This window comes from Odontesthes bonariensis, chromosome 2, assembly GCF_027942865.1.
Source record: "Odontesthes bonariensis isolate fOdoBon6 chromosome 2, fOdoBon6.hap1, whole genome shotgun sequence".
NCBI classification, from domain to species: Eukaryota; Metazoa; Chordata; class Actinopteri; order Atheriniformes; family Atherinopsidae; genus Odontesthes; species Odontesthes bonariensis.
Genome location: NC_134507.1, coordinates 11,988,715 through 12,007,271, shown reverse-complemented (window position 1 = coordinate 12,007,271; position 18,557 = coordinate 11,988,715). Strand labels below are relative to the sequence as shown.

General features: G+C 39.6%; 1 protein-coding gene across 21 annotated transcripts in view; it reads left to right on the top strand.

The window, feature by feature from the left end:
• Window positions 1–18,557, top strand: part of LOC142391472 (neurexin-1a-like) — a 250,712-nt gene that overhangs the window by 149,691 nt on the left and 82,464 nt on the right. Inside the window, exon 1 of one of the 21 annotated variants that reach the window (XM_075477405.1) lies at window positions 3,497–3,663. The exons of 16 other annotated variants lie outside the window; for them this stretch is intronic. In XM_075477405.1, coding sequence (XP_075333520.1) covers window positions 3,618–3,663 — 46 coding nt within the window. In that variant the 5' untranslated portion in view covers window positions 3,497–3,617. Of the gene's footprint in view, window positions 1–3,496; window positions 4,680–18,557 lie in introns of those variants that run through there. 4 more of the 21 variants (XM_075477378.1, XM_075477370.1, XM_075477395.1 and 1 more) reach the window with 4 other exon arrangements.

The window sequence follows — 18,557 nt, the reverse complement described above, 5'->3', positions numbered from 1 at the left end:
TCGGTGTTTACTTGTTTGCACTGAGCTAGACGTTCGAATTGTGACAGTTAGTTGTTCTTGTAGTAAATGATGTTTTGTATGATGGCAACTTCTGCATTTCTTAGATGCTTAGATATAAATGTTGTCGCATAACCATATCTAGATCACATGACTCACTACTGTATGTTGCCCTACCAGAATACATTATTCCCAAGAGATGCATGTCTCCAGACACTCATTCATAAGACACATGTTTTGCTGAGCCTGACACAGATGTGTCACTCCAGCTCACAGCAGGTATACCTGGTTCATGCCTGACTTAATCTGAATGCAAGATCTGTTTAGAGAAACAAAAGCAACCAGCACACTAACTTCCCTTGCGTAGACAACATCGGTAGTACTGTAAATTTGCCCCTTTCATAATTCTTATGCGTATGTTAATAACTGCAATACATAATTCATTTATATTTCCTCCAAACAGTTAACATCATAGTAGCTATTGAATAGAGGAAACATTTCTGTTGAAGACGCTTTAAGTGTCTGGGCTCCCTGAAAGGTCTCTCCATGTGTGATAAAGTGTTGCTTGATAGCTCTTTAGCTGATTTAAAGACTTTACTTCAGTTACATCAGGTACTTATAGACCACCCATCTCCTTCTCCCTCTAGTTTTCCTCTAGTCAACTAAAAATGATCTCATCCGCTTTATCCACTGTGAATACAGTCCCGCTTGAGAGAAATTCTTGTTCTGTTCTTGTACTTTTATGGCCTTCTGTCTTTCAAGGTATTATTAAACCAAAGTTCTAAGCCAAGTTCACTTTATGCACTGATCAGTAGTCTTAGTTTGAGAGTGAAGAGTTGGCCACAATATCTGAAAAATATCTCTTCTTCTTCCCTCTTGATTGAACAAAAAATATTTTGTATCTTACTAACACTAAGAAAAACAGAGATGTTAACCCAGAAATGGAATTGTACTCAAAGCATCACACGTATTAAAGATGCAATCCTTTGGATCTTAAATGGACGCAAATGCAAGCTGCTTTTGAGATTCTGTCAGACTTCTAATTTATCTCAACAGGATCTGGAGTAAAAACGATATGAAAACAAGAAGTGTTTAATGGCAAAAGCTTACTCATAAAAGGTTGTTTTCTCATTTTGTGGCCAATACTTTACAATCATCTTGTTAAAGAGGCTGAGCTCTGTAACTGTGCTGAAATTAGTTTAGGTTGTGGTCCCAGGTGTTTGCTTCTGTGCAGGCAGAGGGATTTCAGTTGTGAAGGTTTTCCCTGAAGCTATACCCTTCGTCTCTCTTTTTCTTGTCTCTCATACTCCAGTTATCAAATTTCCGACAAAATGATTAGAACAAAGGACAAACCACTAAATCTGTTGTAAATCCTGGTAGAAGTGATCTGAGGAATTGATCAGAATCAGTGCAGTGTATCAGATTACAATGCACTCTCTTCGTTTTAAGTGTGAATTTCTGCAGTAAGATGATGCATTTGTGAGGCTTTTAAGAAAAGGGATATTCTTGAGTAATATTGAATTGTAATCACCTGCTCCAGTGGTTTTATCAAACATAAGATGCTGGCTTTCTAATACATACCTTTTATGCAGTTTAGGGTTCTGCCACTTGGGGGCACACACGAACAAGTAAGTAATGATAAACTTAATATCTCTTAACTGGTGAAACGTTATTATTAACAATTGCTGCACTAACACAGCCTTTGCACTAACAACTAGAGTAAACATTTAAATAAATTTAAAGCTATTCAGATATTCATTTGCCTTCACATTAAGTTTCAAAACATAAATGTCAAAATGTACTTCTCTGTAAAAGTCTGTACTTCAGGACATGGTAAGTCAAGTTGTTGCCCTTGGCAAGAAGCTCTGATAGATTGCCTTATTAGTGGTAATTATGCAGATTGCACTGCTGATAATTATAAAAGTGTAAACACATTCAGCAAGAACATTCCTTTTCACCATTGCAAATGAGAACAGAGCAGTTGTTCCATGATGCTGACTTTTTAGCACCAGGTGGCTAAAACAACTTATTGAGATTCTAGAATGTGAGAGCAGCACACTTGCCTAATGTCTGCAGCATCTGTTTTGTACTGCAGTTCGTTTTTACGATTATATGGGAATTGTATATGAGATACAACAGAGAAATAAGATATATCCTGACCCCTCCAGATGGCATACTGTATTATGGTAGTTTTTTTATGTTTTTTTTTTTTTTGTTGTTGTTTTTTTTTGTCAAATCTCATAAAAATACTGTGTTCTGATCTTTTTCTGGTTTTCAGATTTACATTACAGGAGCCGCTGTTTATGACAGAGTCCTCAGACCCTGCATTTGAACTAAAATGGATGGTTTTAAATGGTCTGCATCATTAATGCTCTTTTAAGTAGTTCATACTTCCCATCAAGGTTTCAGTTTGTTTCCTCGTGAGAACGGTCACACGAAAAAAAAAAATGGAGAATCACATATTATCCTCTGTGTCATGCCTGCTAAGTTGGCATTCTTTGGGCATGAAATGCCTGTGTATTATTCCCTGTAAACTATAAAGATTAGCTCAGCAGTGCTTACAGTATCTTTGTTTTCCCCTCCAGCTTAGAACACAGCATTTCGAAAGGCAGGATGTTGAATGGCCAGTGTGCAAACAGAAGCAACCACACTGCAGCTGAGCCTTGTTCTCTTGTCCCGAACTCTGAACACTGAGCACACTTCCCAGCTGAACCAGATTGTGTTTATCAGCAGGGCTTTTATGTCCACATGTTCCCTACTTTCCTGTAACCCTGCTGCACACAGAGTCTGCAATCAGCCTTCCCTCTCTTGTGAGAAACAGTCTTTTATTAGCAGGCGAGGCAGACTTGCCCAGATTCAGCACCCTCTCTGTGGACAGTTCTCAACTGCCAGCTCTGGCACTGTGCGTGCTTTGTTTACATATGTGTGTGTCTGCGTGAGTGCGCATACACGTGTGTGTGTGTTCAAATGTTTCTGAGAAAAAGAAAGAGAGTGAGTGAGTTGCCTAGAGTGCATGAGCTGCAGCATCATCACCCTTTTAAAATCCTGCGAACGAGACACCGCAGAGTCCAGTACAGTAGGTGTGAACTTATAGGGAGCAATGAAGAGGCGAGGATTAGGTTGGACGTCTTCCTTCCCATTTTTATTTCAGAAAGACTATTATTACACAACTTTCCTAAAATTACAAACACTAAAGGTCAGGGAATGAGGGGGAAAAAAGAAAGTGAGAAGAAGAGAAGGAGGAATGCAAAGAGATGAGATGATAAAAGTAGGAAAAGCAGAACTTGCACGCTTTTTTTTTCTTTTCTTTTTGCTGCTGAAAAATGTCCACACAGAGCAATGGCTTGAAAAAGACTGAACAGGGACGCAAGAGAGACAGTGAAAAGAATCAGGGCTGTGGGACACAGCTTCAATCCCTGCTATTTTGCCTAAATAGGCTCTTCCTCTGCAATGCACTCAGACTCCAGTGATTCGCTATGTGAGTGCTGCCTATTTGCATAGCCACTCTCCCTCCTGCTTCCTGGCTGGCTGTTGAGGCTCCCCCTCCCTCTGTCCCCCTCCCTCTCCTCCTTTTCTCTCCCTCTTTCCTCTTGCGCACATCTTCTGGAACGGCGCTGCCGATGCCGCCAGTGTGTGAGTGTGTGTTCTGCCCAGGGCTGCTCTCAGGTACTGTCGTAACTATCGCTCGGTCTCACTGAGATCAGATATCTCTAGATGAACGGGTGTGCTACTTGCAACTTACAGGTGCAATCACGCAGTCTACCGCACGCCACCGCAGCTGTCCGACACATGCAAATGTGACACGGATTTAACTATGGTCTCATTCCTCTGGATGTCCTTTGAGAGCACTGGAAGAAGAAAAGGAGGGAAACTCAGATTGTCAGCTATGATTTTTTGAAGAAATTCACTTTGCACAGATGTTCTCCATCTCTTCTTAAGTGAGCTGTCTTCTTCTCCTTGGCAACTCAATTTTTTGGAATATTCACAGTTATTGGTGGGAACATTTTTCTAATTTTGTGAGGGCTTAACAGGAGGATAAAGAGAGAAACAGAGAGAACGAGGTAACTAAGGGAATTGGAGCAAGCTGGGATTTCTCCATTTCTGTTTGAGGTTGTCCTAATTTCTTGAGTGAATATTCTCGCATGATGTTTAATGATACTTCTTTACCTGCCAGGGTGTTGCTACGGATTTCTTAACTCACTGGAAAAAAACAAGAGGCTTTTTTTTTTCTCTCTTTTTTTTTTCTTTTATCCAACAACTGACATATTGTGTGGTGTCTTTTTTTCTGTAGCTTTTTTTCCCCCCTATTCTCCCTCTGTTGATGTTTGAGTGTCTGAGTTTCTCTGGCCAAAGCTTGTTTTGGTGAGGTGAGAAGTATGGGGCTGTAAGGCTCACTGAAATTCTGCCTTGATCTGAAGCCTCATCTGGCCACTCAGGGAAGATGTTCAGAGGCTGGAGGACACAGTTTGCTCCCCTGAGGCCCATTGCAGAGCCCCTAAACTGGAATTCAGTGGCACTTACCCATCTGGCGTTGTGGATCTTTGCCCTGGGCTTTGTGGCAGGGTCAGAACCAAGTGCTGTGGAGACTCTCCACCACATTCACCTGTCCCATGGAAACAAACGTCACCATACTGTGCCTATTGCAATCCACAGATCACCTGCATCCCTAAGAGCTGGGCACAGTAAGTATTTCTCTCATTGTATGATAAGTGCATTTTCTTTGTGTGGTGTATTTTTGAGTAGCTCATCATTGGTTCACTTTATTCAGTCTCAAATATGACTGCTGATTCAACTCTTACTTAATTCAGATATTACTTGTACAATTTTCTTCTTAAGAATTTCTGAAGACAGGCTGAGTCTAGCTCAGATCCACCCCTGTTTTCTGTTTCAGCAATTGGCCCCTCCCATGTCTGAGATTAACCGTATCCATATCTCCAGATGCTCCACTGTGTCCAGATTAGACCGGATTAGAAGGTTATGGCTCTCCATGTTGCCTCTGGGTGTTTGGAGCGTTCAAAGATGTGTTGCCTCAAACTCTACAAGGTGTAGATCCATTCCTGGCCCCTGCCCAGTGTGCAGTGTTGATGAGGCCCCTTTTACGCTGTGTGGCAGGACGGTTCATGACACAGGGACTTGGGGTGGAAAAAGTAAATAGGGAGAATCTATGAGGAATTATATAATCGCAGCCCAAAAATTCATGGAAGACTGCAGTATGTCTCTATCAGTACAGTGTGTCTGATAATGGCTTAAGAAATACCGGTGCTTTTTCATTGTCATTTTCTCTACTCAAAGTTTTCAATCCTGCTGACATTTGAGGTTGTGGTAGTATGACACTTAAGGGACAGATATAGTTGTCGTACTGCTCAGGCATTTTTGAGTGACGTAATCAGTTCTAGTGTAACACTGACGTAATGCTGAGATACCCAGAATTTCACAGAGTAGAAATGTTTCAACAATACACAACAAATCTATTGTTTCCAATTATGGGTTCTCAAATTAATTTTAATAGTGAAGCATCAAAGTGTAAGTGATGAATCCACTACAGAGCATCCCTGGCATTTTGAGGATCATTTTTATTGTGCACAGAAAACCTCAGAAAAAAGGCTTGGTCAGTGGGCAGATTTAGATATTCACCAACAAGGGAGTCTGTGCCCCTCTGTGATGATGAGAGAGATGGAAGGTTTGCTGGCCCACTTAGACAACAAGAAAGGCAATTAGACCACTCTGCCATGACCCGTCTCCAGTGGACAACACTCTGCTTGCCCCCTGCTCTCTCTGAGGACCTCAGGGCATGTGCTGCAGGCATATTCCATGACTTAACATCATAGTTGTTGTAGTTGCTCCTTTGAGAGCCACTGATCTCCCAGTAACATCATTAAAGTTTTGGTTGATCAACACAGAGGTTGCATGAATGCAAATTGGGAGGCATGCTGTTTAACATGGTATCTGGCTCCAGGACAAAGCCTTGTTGTCACAAAACCCTGGTGCTGTTTTCTTTGCTGTGTTGTAGTTGGGTTTTGCTTGTTACATGGAATGACTTTTCACTGCAGCAACTAAAAAATATACACTGGTATTGCTCAGTAAATCATTTCTTTTTTCAAGACTCATAGCCCTTAAGGTTGGAATTTTGTACTTTTTGGTTGTGCCTTTTTTGCTTATTTATAATGTCCGTATGTTGAAACTACTAAAATCATCCTCTCTGCCTCCACTCTATTTTCACAACTTTTGTCGTCAGTGCTGGAATCCAATCTCATTTCCAATATTTATTAACTCTACCTGCCTTTCACTATCACTGTCACAGTGGATTCAACAGTTTCTCAAATGATTTAACCAAACAAAGCTCATGGTGTTCTAACTATTAGACTTATGAGCAAATGCATTCTTTTAGCATCTAATGAAAATGCACTTTTTTACACTTACCTTATTGTGTAGCTAAATTTAGTAACTCTGGCTGTTCTACAGTGAGCTCCTCAATTGGATATTCTCCTGATGTAAGTGCAAAAAGGTGTAAAGTAGTATCAAAGCAAAAGACACATTTACGCAATGTAATTCAGAGAAAACTGATTTGTTTTCCCCCTTTGTATTGAACTTGATAGCCTGTCATTGATTTATGTGGAAAGAAGAGGAAAATTACCATGGTCAGGATGTATGAAATTGAATTGGAGTGTGATGCATTGTTTGTTTAGGGCAAGCAGTAATGAGTTTCAGACAATACCAACTGCGAGTAGCAGATATACCATTCATCAAGGATAGACTCCCAGAGGTGATAGTCCTCTTCCCAGAGATGGATAAGACACTCAATATGCTGGATAACTAGGTTATCATGTTTTTTTTTTCTACCTGCTGTTCTTATTCATTGAGAGTAAATGGATGAGATTGTCTGATCAATAGGAAAAGTGTTTAATGGGTTTAAACTATGAATCTCTTGGCATTTCTTCTAAAGTCTCTGGCATACAGAAGCAATAGATGTTGCAATGTAGAAATTAGTGATCCTCGATGATCTATTGTGCCATTGTTTGAGCAAAATACAGAGTACTTGCCAAGTACTCTCTTGCTTATTTTACCAGTGTTGTGTGTATATGTGTGTCAAGCTCCAAGAATTAATGCCCATATGTTCATGGTTGAAGTCAACCCAAAGATTCATGATGGTAATGCATCCTACTTAATGCATCAAAGGTAAAAGCCCACCTAACATCTGCTCCAACCAAATGCTGCAAAAATGGTTTTTGTACTTTAAATCTTGGTGGTTTGATCAAAGTCGGTGTAGCAATTTAACTGATTAGAATCAATTTGAATGCTGTCAAGCTTCAGAGCTAATGCTGGAACGGATTACAAACTGCGCTCGTCGGTGCTGGCACTGCTGTAAAAAACTGATGAGTGGGGAAAGACAGAGAGAGGAAATAAAAGAATGTATAAGAAAAAACAAGAGAGATGGAAAAGGGGTGGGGGGCAAAATTGTATGGGCTCTGGTGTTGCCTTGTTGCTGACGTGTTGTGGGCTTGTATGATATAATTACTCCCATGTCTCTGAGCTGATGTCATTCTGTGATAGTGTGAGGATGACAGTATCTTTGCTTCTGTGAGGCAGCAGAGATGATAGCTGCCCTGATAAGGATCTGAGTACATGTTCCTCTGAGTATAGGCAGTTATTGACCCACGAAAGAACAAGTGAAGATTGCAGTAGTTTCATTCTCCTCTTTCTCAGATGTATGAGAAGACAAACACCTTTTTATTTGTGTGTGCTTTGGGTCTTTAACTTACTTGAATCATATGATACTTGACTACCCTCTTTGCCCATTCTTTTCTTATTTCCTTCCTTTCTACTATCAGCACTTCATCTGTTCTCAACCATTCTGCTTAATCCACCTTCATTTTCACCATTGGTCTGTAGAATCCATCCATCCAGACAAAGAGAGGAGCATTTTCCGCCTGTAGTGGTCTGAGTGGCTTTAGTGGTGGCTAGGCATTGGTTGGCATGAAGGAAAATGAGACCTGACTGTGCATGCGGTGGACAGTGAGAGGTCAGCTGAGTAATGCGTCTGGTTTCCAATTAGAGACTTGGAAGATGCAGAGGCAGAGAGCTAAAGTGAGCCCCCTCCATTGACTTTAAGAGACATCTGTTCATTGCGTATACATAGGTCTTGGATGTGTTCGAGTCAGGGATCTTTTTACCCATAGGGCACTTAATGATTCACCATTTACACCATCATCTTTTCAGTTTATTTGTCTATTTAGACTTCCTGGCGTTCTGGATTTAACAAAAAAGAAAAACAAGAGAGTCGTGTGGTCATTGTTCACTGTTTGACTTGCGATTAAAAAAAACATCATACATATGCAATCTGTGCAATAGGGTGGTTTATTGACTGTTAAAAGATTGGTACCTTTGTTGACTTTAACTGCATAGAAGACCGGAAATGTGGGGGAGTAATGCAGCCGTTGTGGATGTCAGGGTGTTAAAAGATGCAAATGAAACAGCTTAGATACATTCTTTAAATGCCTTCGCATATCCTAGGGGAGTGGTACAAGAAAGGGAAAATATATACATATAAAGTGGAGATCAAGAATGCTAAAGCCCACATTATTTTATCTAATCTGAATTGAGTTCTGTCACCCCAAAGAAGCCTCATTTTCTGTCATCATAATGAGGCGGCAGCTATCTCTTTGCCAGTCAAGCCTTTATATACACTAACTTGTGCACATTCACTCAGAAATGCACACAAGCTTGCTGCTCACACAAAGTGCAACACTCTACCAAATCATCTTTAATCTCTCTGATCTCTTTGAATTACTGTCACAACCAAGTGTGAATACGGGCAGTTAAGGCGATTTGCAGGTATGCACATGCAAAAAGTTTAATTTATATAGTTTTAACATATCATCAGTTAAAATTAACTATGCAGCAAAGTTAAGTATACACATAGAGGATATGATAGCATAACAGTCCAGATTTACATATTTCCTCTAATATGGGACTAATTTCTGAAAGACGGTTTGATAAGCACAACCACAGAGGATGACTTTCTTTGAAATCTAGCATGCAGAAGACTAAAATATATGATTTCCATTGATTATCCAATCAATAATGAGCCTCTACTTAAATTTCATACGCCCATTTGAAAGAAGAAAAATAAATCCCAATCCTGCTCCTTCTGCGTGGGTGGTTTGATTGACAGTGGAGTAATTATTCTTAGCTTACAAATGATTCTTCTAACAACTTTTTTTATCATGCATGTTGGCTTAATGTTTAATGATCTCAAATAAAAAAAGAAAAAACTGTTTTAAAAATAAATGGCTGCTTCACCAAAAGAGCTGTTTGTAGGAACCAGACATCATTTTAATTTTTTTTTTTTTGCAATGTACAATTGCTCACCTGCAACCGAGTGGCAAGAGAAAGAATGCTTCTCCCTAATCCACTCTAATAGGATTGTGTGGGATTTCACCTTCCTCATTGCTCCTTCCATCTCTTAGAGCCTCAGGCCTGCTGGCACAGGCTGATAAAAACACGCCCGCCTAACACCTAAGTGCAAGCTAATATTAGCATATATTTGCCAACACAGTTTAGAAATACAATGCATACCCACGCACATTTTTTTTTGTCCACTGTTTATATATTTGTTGGTATATTTGTTGCATTGGTGTGCAATAGAAGATGGCACAGCTCTCTTATGAGGCTCCTACATTGCCTGCTGATAAGGTGGAGGCATCTCTTTACATAAGTTTCGAAGGCAGTAGCTCTGCTGCACCACAAAACTCCCCTTCACACATCTTGGCTCATCAGCTCATGCAATGTTTATTTCTAGGGATCTTTTTCTCTTGATCTTCTCCACATTATATTCCTGTGCTGTATCATTTCCATAAGATATTCAACTAATTAGAAAATATCTCAGCACTTAGAAAGCTTTCTTACAAAGTGAGGCTACTCAGCAATAGGCAAAGCGGATGTTTAATCCTGCAATTAAGGCCAAGATGTGCTTGTTGTCTCTTGGGTATGGCTTATGAGAGTAAACAGTAAAAATTAAGCGGTGTCATATACAGACAACGTGAAAATATTTGCATATGAATTATATTTTGTTGTTTAACAAAGTGTGAGATCACATGTTTATCCACGTAATAATGCTTTATGTATTCCAATATTTTTCATGAATATACATTTGCTATTTTATGTACATACAATGTGCACTGTTTGCAGTAACCCAAATGTACTGAGTGTTTTAATGAGAATGACAATGGAGAGTATTTTACCAGATAGTTTCCCCTAAATGCAGGTACAGAGATGCAGATAGATTAAAGAAAAGTCATTCAATTGGATTGATGTCTGTGTCCCAGTATACATGAACAGGCGCAGAATCATATTACTGACTGAAATATGTTAGATGCCGCAGCTCTGTGGACTGTTGGAGTTAACATTCAAGACATTCTGCCACTTTCTCTGTTGTAGATCATCATAGATGTTATTAAAAGCCTTTTTCACTGTACGGATGTTTAAATTGAAAGAGAAAAACTTAAGATAGTTAAGTGTTGATTTTGCCAGATGAAGTTGTGGTAATGAAATCTGTATTTTATTAGAGCAGAGCGACAGCATTGAAACACTTTAAGAAACTGCAAGTTAACACATAGTCTTAATGGGCTGATTTTCAATCACAGTATCTTAGGGGCACTTTACACGGAAACGAAAACGGGTTAAAAACGCAAAACCTTTTTGCGGATGCAAGGTGACTATTTATACCCAAAGGTAGATTGGTCCTCCGCTTTTAACCCATCCAGGTTGGCACCTGCTGACACACACACATGGTCACACACTCAGAGACAGATGCTAACCTGGAGCAGTGGGCAGCCATGAAGCACAGTGCCTTGCTCAAGGGCACCTCAGCTGTGACAAGGAGGTGGATTGACACCCCTCCAGCTATCAGTTCCACCAATCTTTTTTTGAGTGGCAAGAGTGGGAATCGAACCGCCAACCTTCCGGTTATTGGACGACCGACTCTAACCACTGAGCCACGGCCGCACTATATCATTTAGATGGTGACGGTGTTTTGGGGGCATGAAAACGCAAAAAAGTGAACCCGCCCTCCAGAGTGGAATTCTTGAAAACGCTCCACTGTCGCGCCACCGTGTAAAGGATGAAAACGCAAAACTGCGTTTCTCGTCACATAGAAATGAGTAGAGAAGTAGAAAGACTTGGGCCACATTTACACATAGCCGGGTATTTAGAGAAACAAATATTTCCCCCCCTCCGTTCTCAATAATAACATCGTGCACACAACATTGTTTTCAAAAAACTTGTCATTTACATCAACCCGCATAAATACGCCGTCAAGGAGATAACGCGAGGAAATATCACAACAAAACTGAAGGCAATAAGAGGGAAATATAAACAGTCAGTGGATACTGGACACAGGAGCGGCCACGGAAGAGTGGTGCTCCTCTATTTTGAACTGTGCAAGCAGGTTTCCTCCCTTTGCCTAAAAACATGTATGTCAGGCTAACTGATGTCTCTAAACTGACCCCAGGAGTGAGTGTGAGCGGGCTTGGTTGTTTGTCGCGTTGTCCCTATGTGGCCTTGTGATGGGTCGGCGACCTGTCCAGGGTGTACCCCGCCTCTTGCCCAAGGAAAGCTGGGATAGGCTCCAGCCCCCGCCGCGACCCTGAGTTTGATTAAGCAGGGATAGAAAATGGATGGATGGATGAATGATTTCATATGATTTTAGTTGGACTCACATGTTTTCCTACAGTTTAAAGTTTGGTTTTGGCCGGACTAACACAATAATTAGTTTTTTTTTCTGTTGCCACGTAAACATTCTTAGGGAAGCTCTGTAGCTCTGCCGGGTCTGAAAGCAGATTCTTTGTGAGAGCTGTGTTTGTGCTGATGCAGTTTGGGCTGCATATGGTGATGGGCAGCTGGAGTTGTCTCTAGTTTCCGATCAGAGCTTTGGCCCTCAACGTTTTTGGTTTTCTGCCTCACTTCCACGATGTTATTATCCCTCAGTTGTCTTTTTTTCAGTAATTAGAGCTGCAGCCATACTCCACATCTGTTGGTTCCCTAATGGAGAAAACAACAGCTTCTGGAGACCATTTGGAGGCTACAATGTTGGTACATGCTAGCTCACAGACACACTGAAACTAAATAATGCACAGTGATGTCTTATAGCACATAATCAGTCAAATGGGCTTTTAACTGAGCATGAAAAACGCTTGACTTTCATTAAGTCTACCTTTGATATATATGTTTACTTGCGCACAAATTGAACACTAGATGCAGAAAACTCAAATCAACAAAATGCTGGCAAGCAAAATGGCTGACCTGAACTTAAAGAAAGGGAGCATTGTGTCTGAGGAGCAAATGAGGCAAGTGATGATGAGAGAGTAAATTAGAAGCTGTCGATACTGTGAAACACTTCTATCAGAGCCAAGGCTGTTGGCGGGGGAGGCAGATATGCAGCTGGTCAGGGTAACAAAGGGCCCGTTTGGTGTATGGCTCCATTAAGACACTGGGTCTTGTCAGCTCTGTCTGGATGGCCCATTCTGCTCCACAAGGCAGAGTTCATGTATCACTTTGGATTTAGGGGAAGTGAGTATGACAGAGGAGGGGGCAGAAGGGTGTGAGTTACACTGGTCGCCTGAGCATTCACGGCATAATGCAACCAGCCCAAAGGGTAGAACTTTACCTCAACCATGAATTGATGGTCTCTTGCCATGAAGAGTGAGGTTGGTTGCTATGGCTGCCCTGGAACTCTATCACGATGAGGTGAAGGCTTATCTCTTCAGAACAGTGAGAGACTAAAATATGGTGAAGTTCTGCAGTAATAGGATGCATGGGCAGATGTTTTCATTCATAGTTTTCATTAAACTACAGATAGTTCAAGGCTGCTTATAGAATGATCAGACTCTTTTATACAAAATGAAATTCCAATGTGTTACTTATATGGTTATCTGCTGTGGAAAATATGATTCATAAGTAAATTTTCATTATTCTAGAAAACTGGCACATCATCACCTTGGAACAAGCCATTTATATGGTTAGGGTCCTATTCCACAGAGTCTGCTGTGTTTTACAACAAGCTGTAAAAGCGAAGCAAAGTCAAACCAAATGCTGGCTCTAAAGTGGGTCTTTAAATCTTCTTTTTTTCGTTTTGCTTTGCTTGTCTTTTTACTTGCCAGTTTATCCTAGCCACTTGGAGTGAGGTAGTGGGGGATGAATAGTTGGCTACAATTTTGCAACTTCACTGTTAGATGTATCTAAACCCTAGTCACCTTTAACTCATTGGCTGCCAGCCATTTTCAGTGAAGAGAAAACCATACTGCCAAGTGTTTTACAGTATTTTGACTGATTTTCCAAGACCCACAGAAAACTGTGTCTTATGACTTTGTACACACCGAAATTACCAAACGAAAGAGTAGACTCTCTTCTTTCATCAGGAAAAAAAGTTTGTTTCTACCATTTTCAGTCCTTTAGTAATAGACAGTAGAACATAGGTTGGTTTCACCAAAAACAGCTGTTTGACCAAAAAAACGGAGAAAACACGCTTCTTTTTTTTTTGTGCAAAGTGGCACTGCTGCCACCTTGCGGGTAATTTTGTCAGTATATTCTCTGTTTAGTGTTTACAAGCCTAAGATTTAGTGACAAACTCCGCTAGATTGTCCCCCAGCCCGCTCCGTTAAAAAACGCAATTGCCATCTATAGACGTCTTTGGCAGTCAACGTTTTTTTTTTTAAATTGACGTCTATAGACGTCAATGGCACCGAAAGAGTTAAGAGATCTGTAAAATGTCCCTTAAAATTTGAATGAAATGCATTGTGATTGCTGAATAACACATGAGGCAGGCAAATTACGTTACGGCTTGTGTAACGCACACTCAGCAACTTAGGTTTAATTTTACTGGTCACGAGGCAACAATGACAACAAGTAAGACATGCCCGTATCTAAGTGAGATACAAACATATTAGAGAGAGAGAGACGGGGACATTGTTCCTGGTAAAAGCATGAACGTGAATATGTTGCATCTGGTCATAATGGGATGAAAAAGGGACCACATGTTTTAATTCTGCACAAAAATATTTAACTTGAGCCAATCTCTTTTTAAGGCCGAATTTGCTAATAGAACAAAAGGGAAACTTTTTGCGGTCGTATTTATTTTACATCAAACTCACATACTGTGGTGAATTTGGTGAATCTAATCTAGAATTTTAGCCATAATCAATATGTTGCAGGTTTTCATGGGAGGTGCTTTACAGACAGATCAGTACACATTAGCTATGATTGGGTCATTTTGCTAAGCTTCTTTTAAGATATGTGCCACAATCGAATGCCTATTAAAACAGTTTTGGCAATAAAAACTTAAACTCTGATTGTAAACTCTGTATTGATAATACAGAGGTCTGATATTATAGCCCATTTCCTCACATACAGTATGATATTTTCATATTGTGTTATGAGTCTACCTTTTCGTCTCACAAATTATAGGATTTGGTCTTACAAATATGCCTTTTACTATTAAAAAAAAAAGGTTAGAATTTAATGGGTTTCTTTTTTCGTTACAAATCATCTCTCTTGGTTTTCCTCCATTTTGCACTTAAAGACTTGCCTTTAGGTCTTATTGTGGTTTTCCTCTTCTCTTGTGTATATTAGGTTATATTGCTCCAACAATTGTGGAGCCTGTATCTTATACTCTTTATTAAGGATAGCCATTCATGGGGGCAAGCAGCAATGCCCCACTTTTAGTCACCACTTAATTTAATTACATCAAATTAGCAAGGCAGGGAGAGAGAGGGCAGAGGGAGAGGATTAATCCTTTGCAGCTTATGTAGGCAGGTTTGACACTGTCAGCTGTCCTATGTGGAATTGCTGCTTGGGTATTGTCTTCATTAGAAGGAGCTTAAGGCTCACAGGTCACTGGTCACTGGATATAGCTAAAACAACACAGTGGAAATAGGCTAATTAGAATATTTGCCTAGTTTAGCCTGAGGACTTTGGCTGACTGTATGAGGACTTTCAATTCTCCCTGTTTCTTATAAAACGTTGGAACAAAAGTACAAAACACCAAGGCAATAAAATACAAACAATTTTAAGTAAAATTATTCTTTGGCATTTGTTATACAGCTATACAGCAGCTTAATCCATGCTTTGGCCACTAGTGAAGATTAGCCTCTTCGCCTTTTGGCTGTAAAGGTTTACATGAACTATGCTGTGTATATGCCAGAATATCCAGACTTATAAAGTGGAAACAAAATAAGCAGGCAGTCTGCACTCTGGGTTGATTTAACACCGCTGTTCATTCTGGTTTCTGCTGATGGCAAAGAGAATAGCTTAGCTCCATCATTCTGATAAAGACTGAAGGGGGATTTATTATTTAAAAAAGAAGAACAAAAAGAGATATGTGCAATAAAGCAGAGTAGAATGTGACAGGGAATATATATTTTTTTCTTTTTTTATGTCATGAGTTAGTTTGATGATAGAATTGCAGCAGTTATCAAATCAAATCAAATCAAATTCATTTATATAGCACATTTCATGTACAAACAATTCAAAGTACTTTACATAAAATAAAAGCATTGCAGCAGGGAGTGGAAGAAGCATTAAAAATACATAAAAGAATATAAAGAGAAACAAATAAAATAATTTAAATGAATTTAAAAACAAGCAACAGTCTAGATAAGTTAAAAGATATTTCATGCATAGACACATGAGAACAGTAATGTCTTTAACCTGGATTTAAAAATGTCTACATTTAGTGAGAGTTTAATCTCCACTGGCAGTTTGTTCCACTTGTTTGCAGCATAACAGCTAAATGCTGCTTCTCCATGTTTAGTCTGGACTCTGGACTGGACCAGCTGACCTGAGTCCAGAGTTCAGAGTTACAATAAACTCTGTCAATATTTTTCAGCTTCCACTCTGTATTCACACACAATAAATGTTTTGACTCTGTAGGATAGCAGGACTGAAATCTGAAATGTGCACATAATACCCTTCTTTTTTTACCTGTTGAGGGAGTCATAGCCCCTCAGGCTGAATGTAAATTGTTGTGTTAGTACTTAGTTTTTGCTGTCATCTCAGTTGTGTATTCTACAGGATTGTTCCAGCTTCAGTCTGTGATTAAACCTTCCCCCTTGCCTTCTGGTTCTTTTCTAACTTTCTATCCCATTATAAAGGAAGCAGTTGTTTGTGCTGGGAGAGGATTAAGACAAGTCAACAATCCATAGTCTTTTTAGTCTCCCGAAGGGCTGCTCATACTCCACTGAAGGAAAAGAATGTCTTTCCTCGGTCAACACTTGAGAGTGAGGTTTAAATTGTTGAAAGGACTATACTGCAATGGAACAATGAACAGATATAGAAATAGAGATTGGATTGGGCCTGGTCACAGAGATCTGTCTGTATCCACCTTGCTCATTGTCCAGATGAATTTCATTCTTTTCTATCCACATGACAGGCAACCAGAGACTGTGCTGTGACTGCCATCTCCGAACAACCGCTGTAAAAACGGCTCTCATATATTCATTGCTGCTGTTGTCCTCTGCACTTAATTATTCTAACACATAGAGGCTGCCAGTCAAAAGTGACAGGCAATTAATCACATAGCAAGCCAAAGCTTCTAGTGACACAATACGGGAAGGTCTGTTTTGACCTGCAGGCATCTTTTTTTCTCTGTTTTTCTCTATACTTTTCTAACTTATTTCAGAATGAGGATTTGTGGAATACTTTAAGTACCCATTGGTGTCTATTATTTTTGATTGTTAACCAGGTTTAACTCAAAATAAAAGCCTAACCCCAAAAATATATCCCACTGACAAGATTACATTTCTGAAGAATTGCTGACACCAATAACAGCGCCTCTTTACCCAATTTACAATCAAGCAACAGTCACCCTCACACTCTGAAGCCCCTCTATAAGAGCAACGCACACCCAATATGAAAACTAAAATACATTCTAAAGGCAGAGGTAATTTGGTTCTGCAGACAAGGTTTAAACAAGAGCTGCATCAAATCTGTCCAGAAACAGTGAAAGAGTGAATTATTAGAAAAAATGCATAAATCTAACATTTCTGTCTTTGAGCAAAAACACACAGCAAACATGGAAAACAATAATTTGGCATTTCCGTTCAAATCATTCCATAATTTCTGCATTTGACAGATAAAAGTCATTGGAATAAACTTCTTTGCCATAAAGCTCTGAAAAATCTGAGACGCAGTACAAAGAGAATATTCTGCAAAAAAAAAACTTCTCTCAAAAGGAAATCTGTGTCCTTTTGCAAAAGGTGCAAGATTGCCACAAGCAAATATATAACACCGAATTTAATTACCCTGGGAGAATAACTTACCAGGATACTGTGCTGTTCTGTTGCCAAGAGCTTCATTGCAAAATGAAAATAATAGTTCTTCGGTGTTAGGTTAAGAGCAGGGACAGTGTGGCTGTGAGGAAGACACATCCTCCAGCTTGTTCTTTAATAGCTGTACAGCCAGATGAGGTTCTACTTTGAATAGAACAAAAAGGGAGAAATAAAGGCTCTGTCAAGGCAAAATGTTGAATTGGCCTACATATCCACAAGTAGACCTTGTAAGTTAATGAGCAGGATCCATACATGCACACGTTATTTGGTAAAGTAGCACAGAAAATGTGGCTCAGTACATCACAAACCACAGCTGTGGTGAATTTGAAAAGTTGAGCAGAATAAGGGGGAGGAAAAGAAAATCTCTAATACCATGCCAAGGCAGTAAAGTTCACAGCATGTCGCTAGAACACCAAACAGGCAGAGACAAGGAAATCCTTGACAGAAATGTCACCTTGCCAACACAAAGCCCCAACATACACTGACAGACAAGTGCAAATGCTTACAGTGAAGGACAATCCAGGGAGGCATCCTCTGGTTTACAGAAGGGATGTTTTACATGCAGCAAATCAGAAAAAAATAAGAAAAATTGTTACTATTGTACCTGAAAAAAAAGGAAAAGATCCAATTCGACAAATCAAATCGAAATAAACTTGCGGTGATAAAAGTACAATTTTTGAGTAATTAAAATCACTATTTTTATAGATTAGGAAATTAGTAACTAAAACTACAGGATTCCAGCTTATTGTGTAATAGCACTGATGCAGTCAAAGAAGAGCATATGTATATGCATATGTAAAAAGTGTTTTTATTGCAACTATTAATAAAATTGACAGTGAATAAACTTTTTTTGCCACCGAATTTACCTGGTTTTGGACAACGTCACTGACCAGTAGACTTTCCCTTTGCTAAAATGCATGTGGCATGGATCAGCTATTATTTACCATCGTAAAAAGTGACTGTTGACCAAAAAGCTGACCAGAAGACCATAAGACTTGATCTTTTATGTTCTTCACAGCGGGTACCAACAAACAGTCACACACAAAGAAAATGTAATGTTAAAGACACTGCTGTCCCCTGTCTATCTTTGTCCTGCTGAAATAACTACAAGACTGGCAAAACACAATATAGCACTGTAGCGCAGACGCATAAAACACTGACATTTAAATAATAGAAAATAATTTTTGTGGGTCATATCTCCAGGGGCCTGAATAATACTTTATACATTTAGTCTGCAGG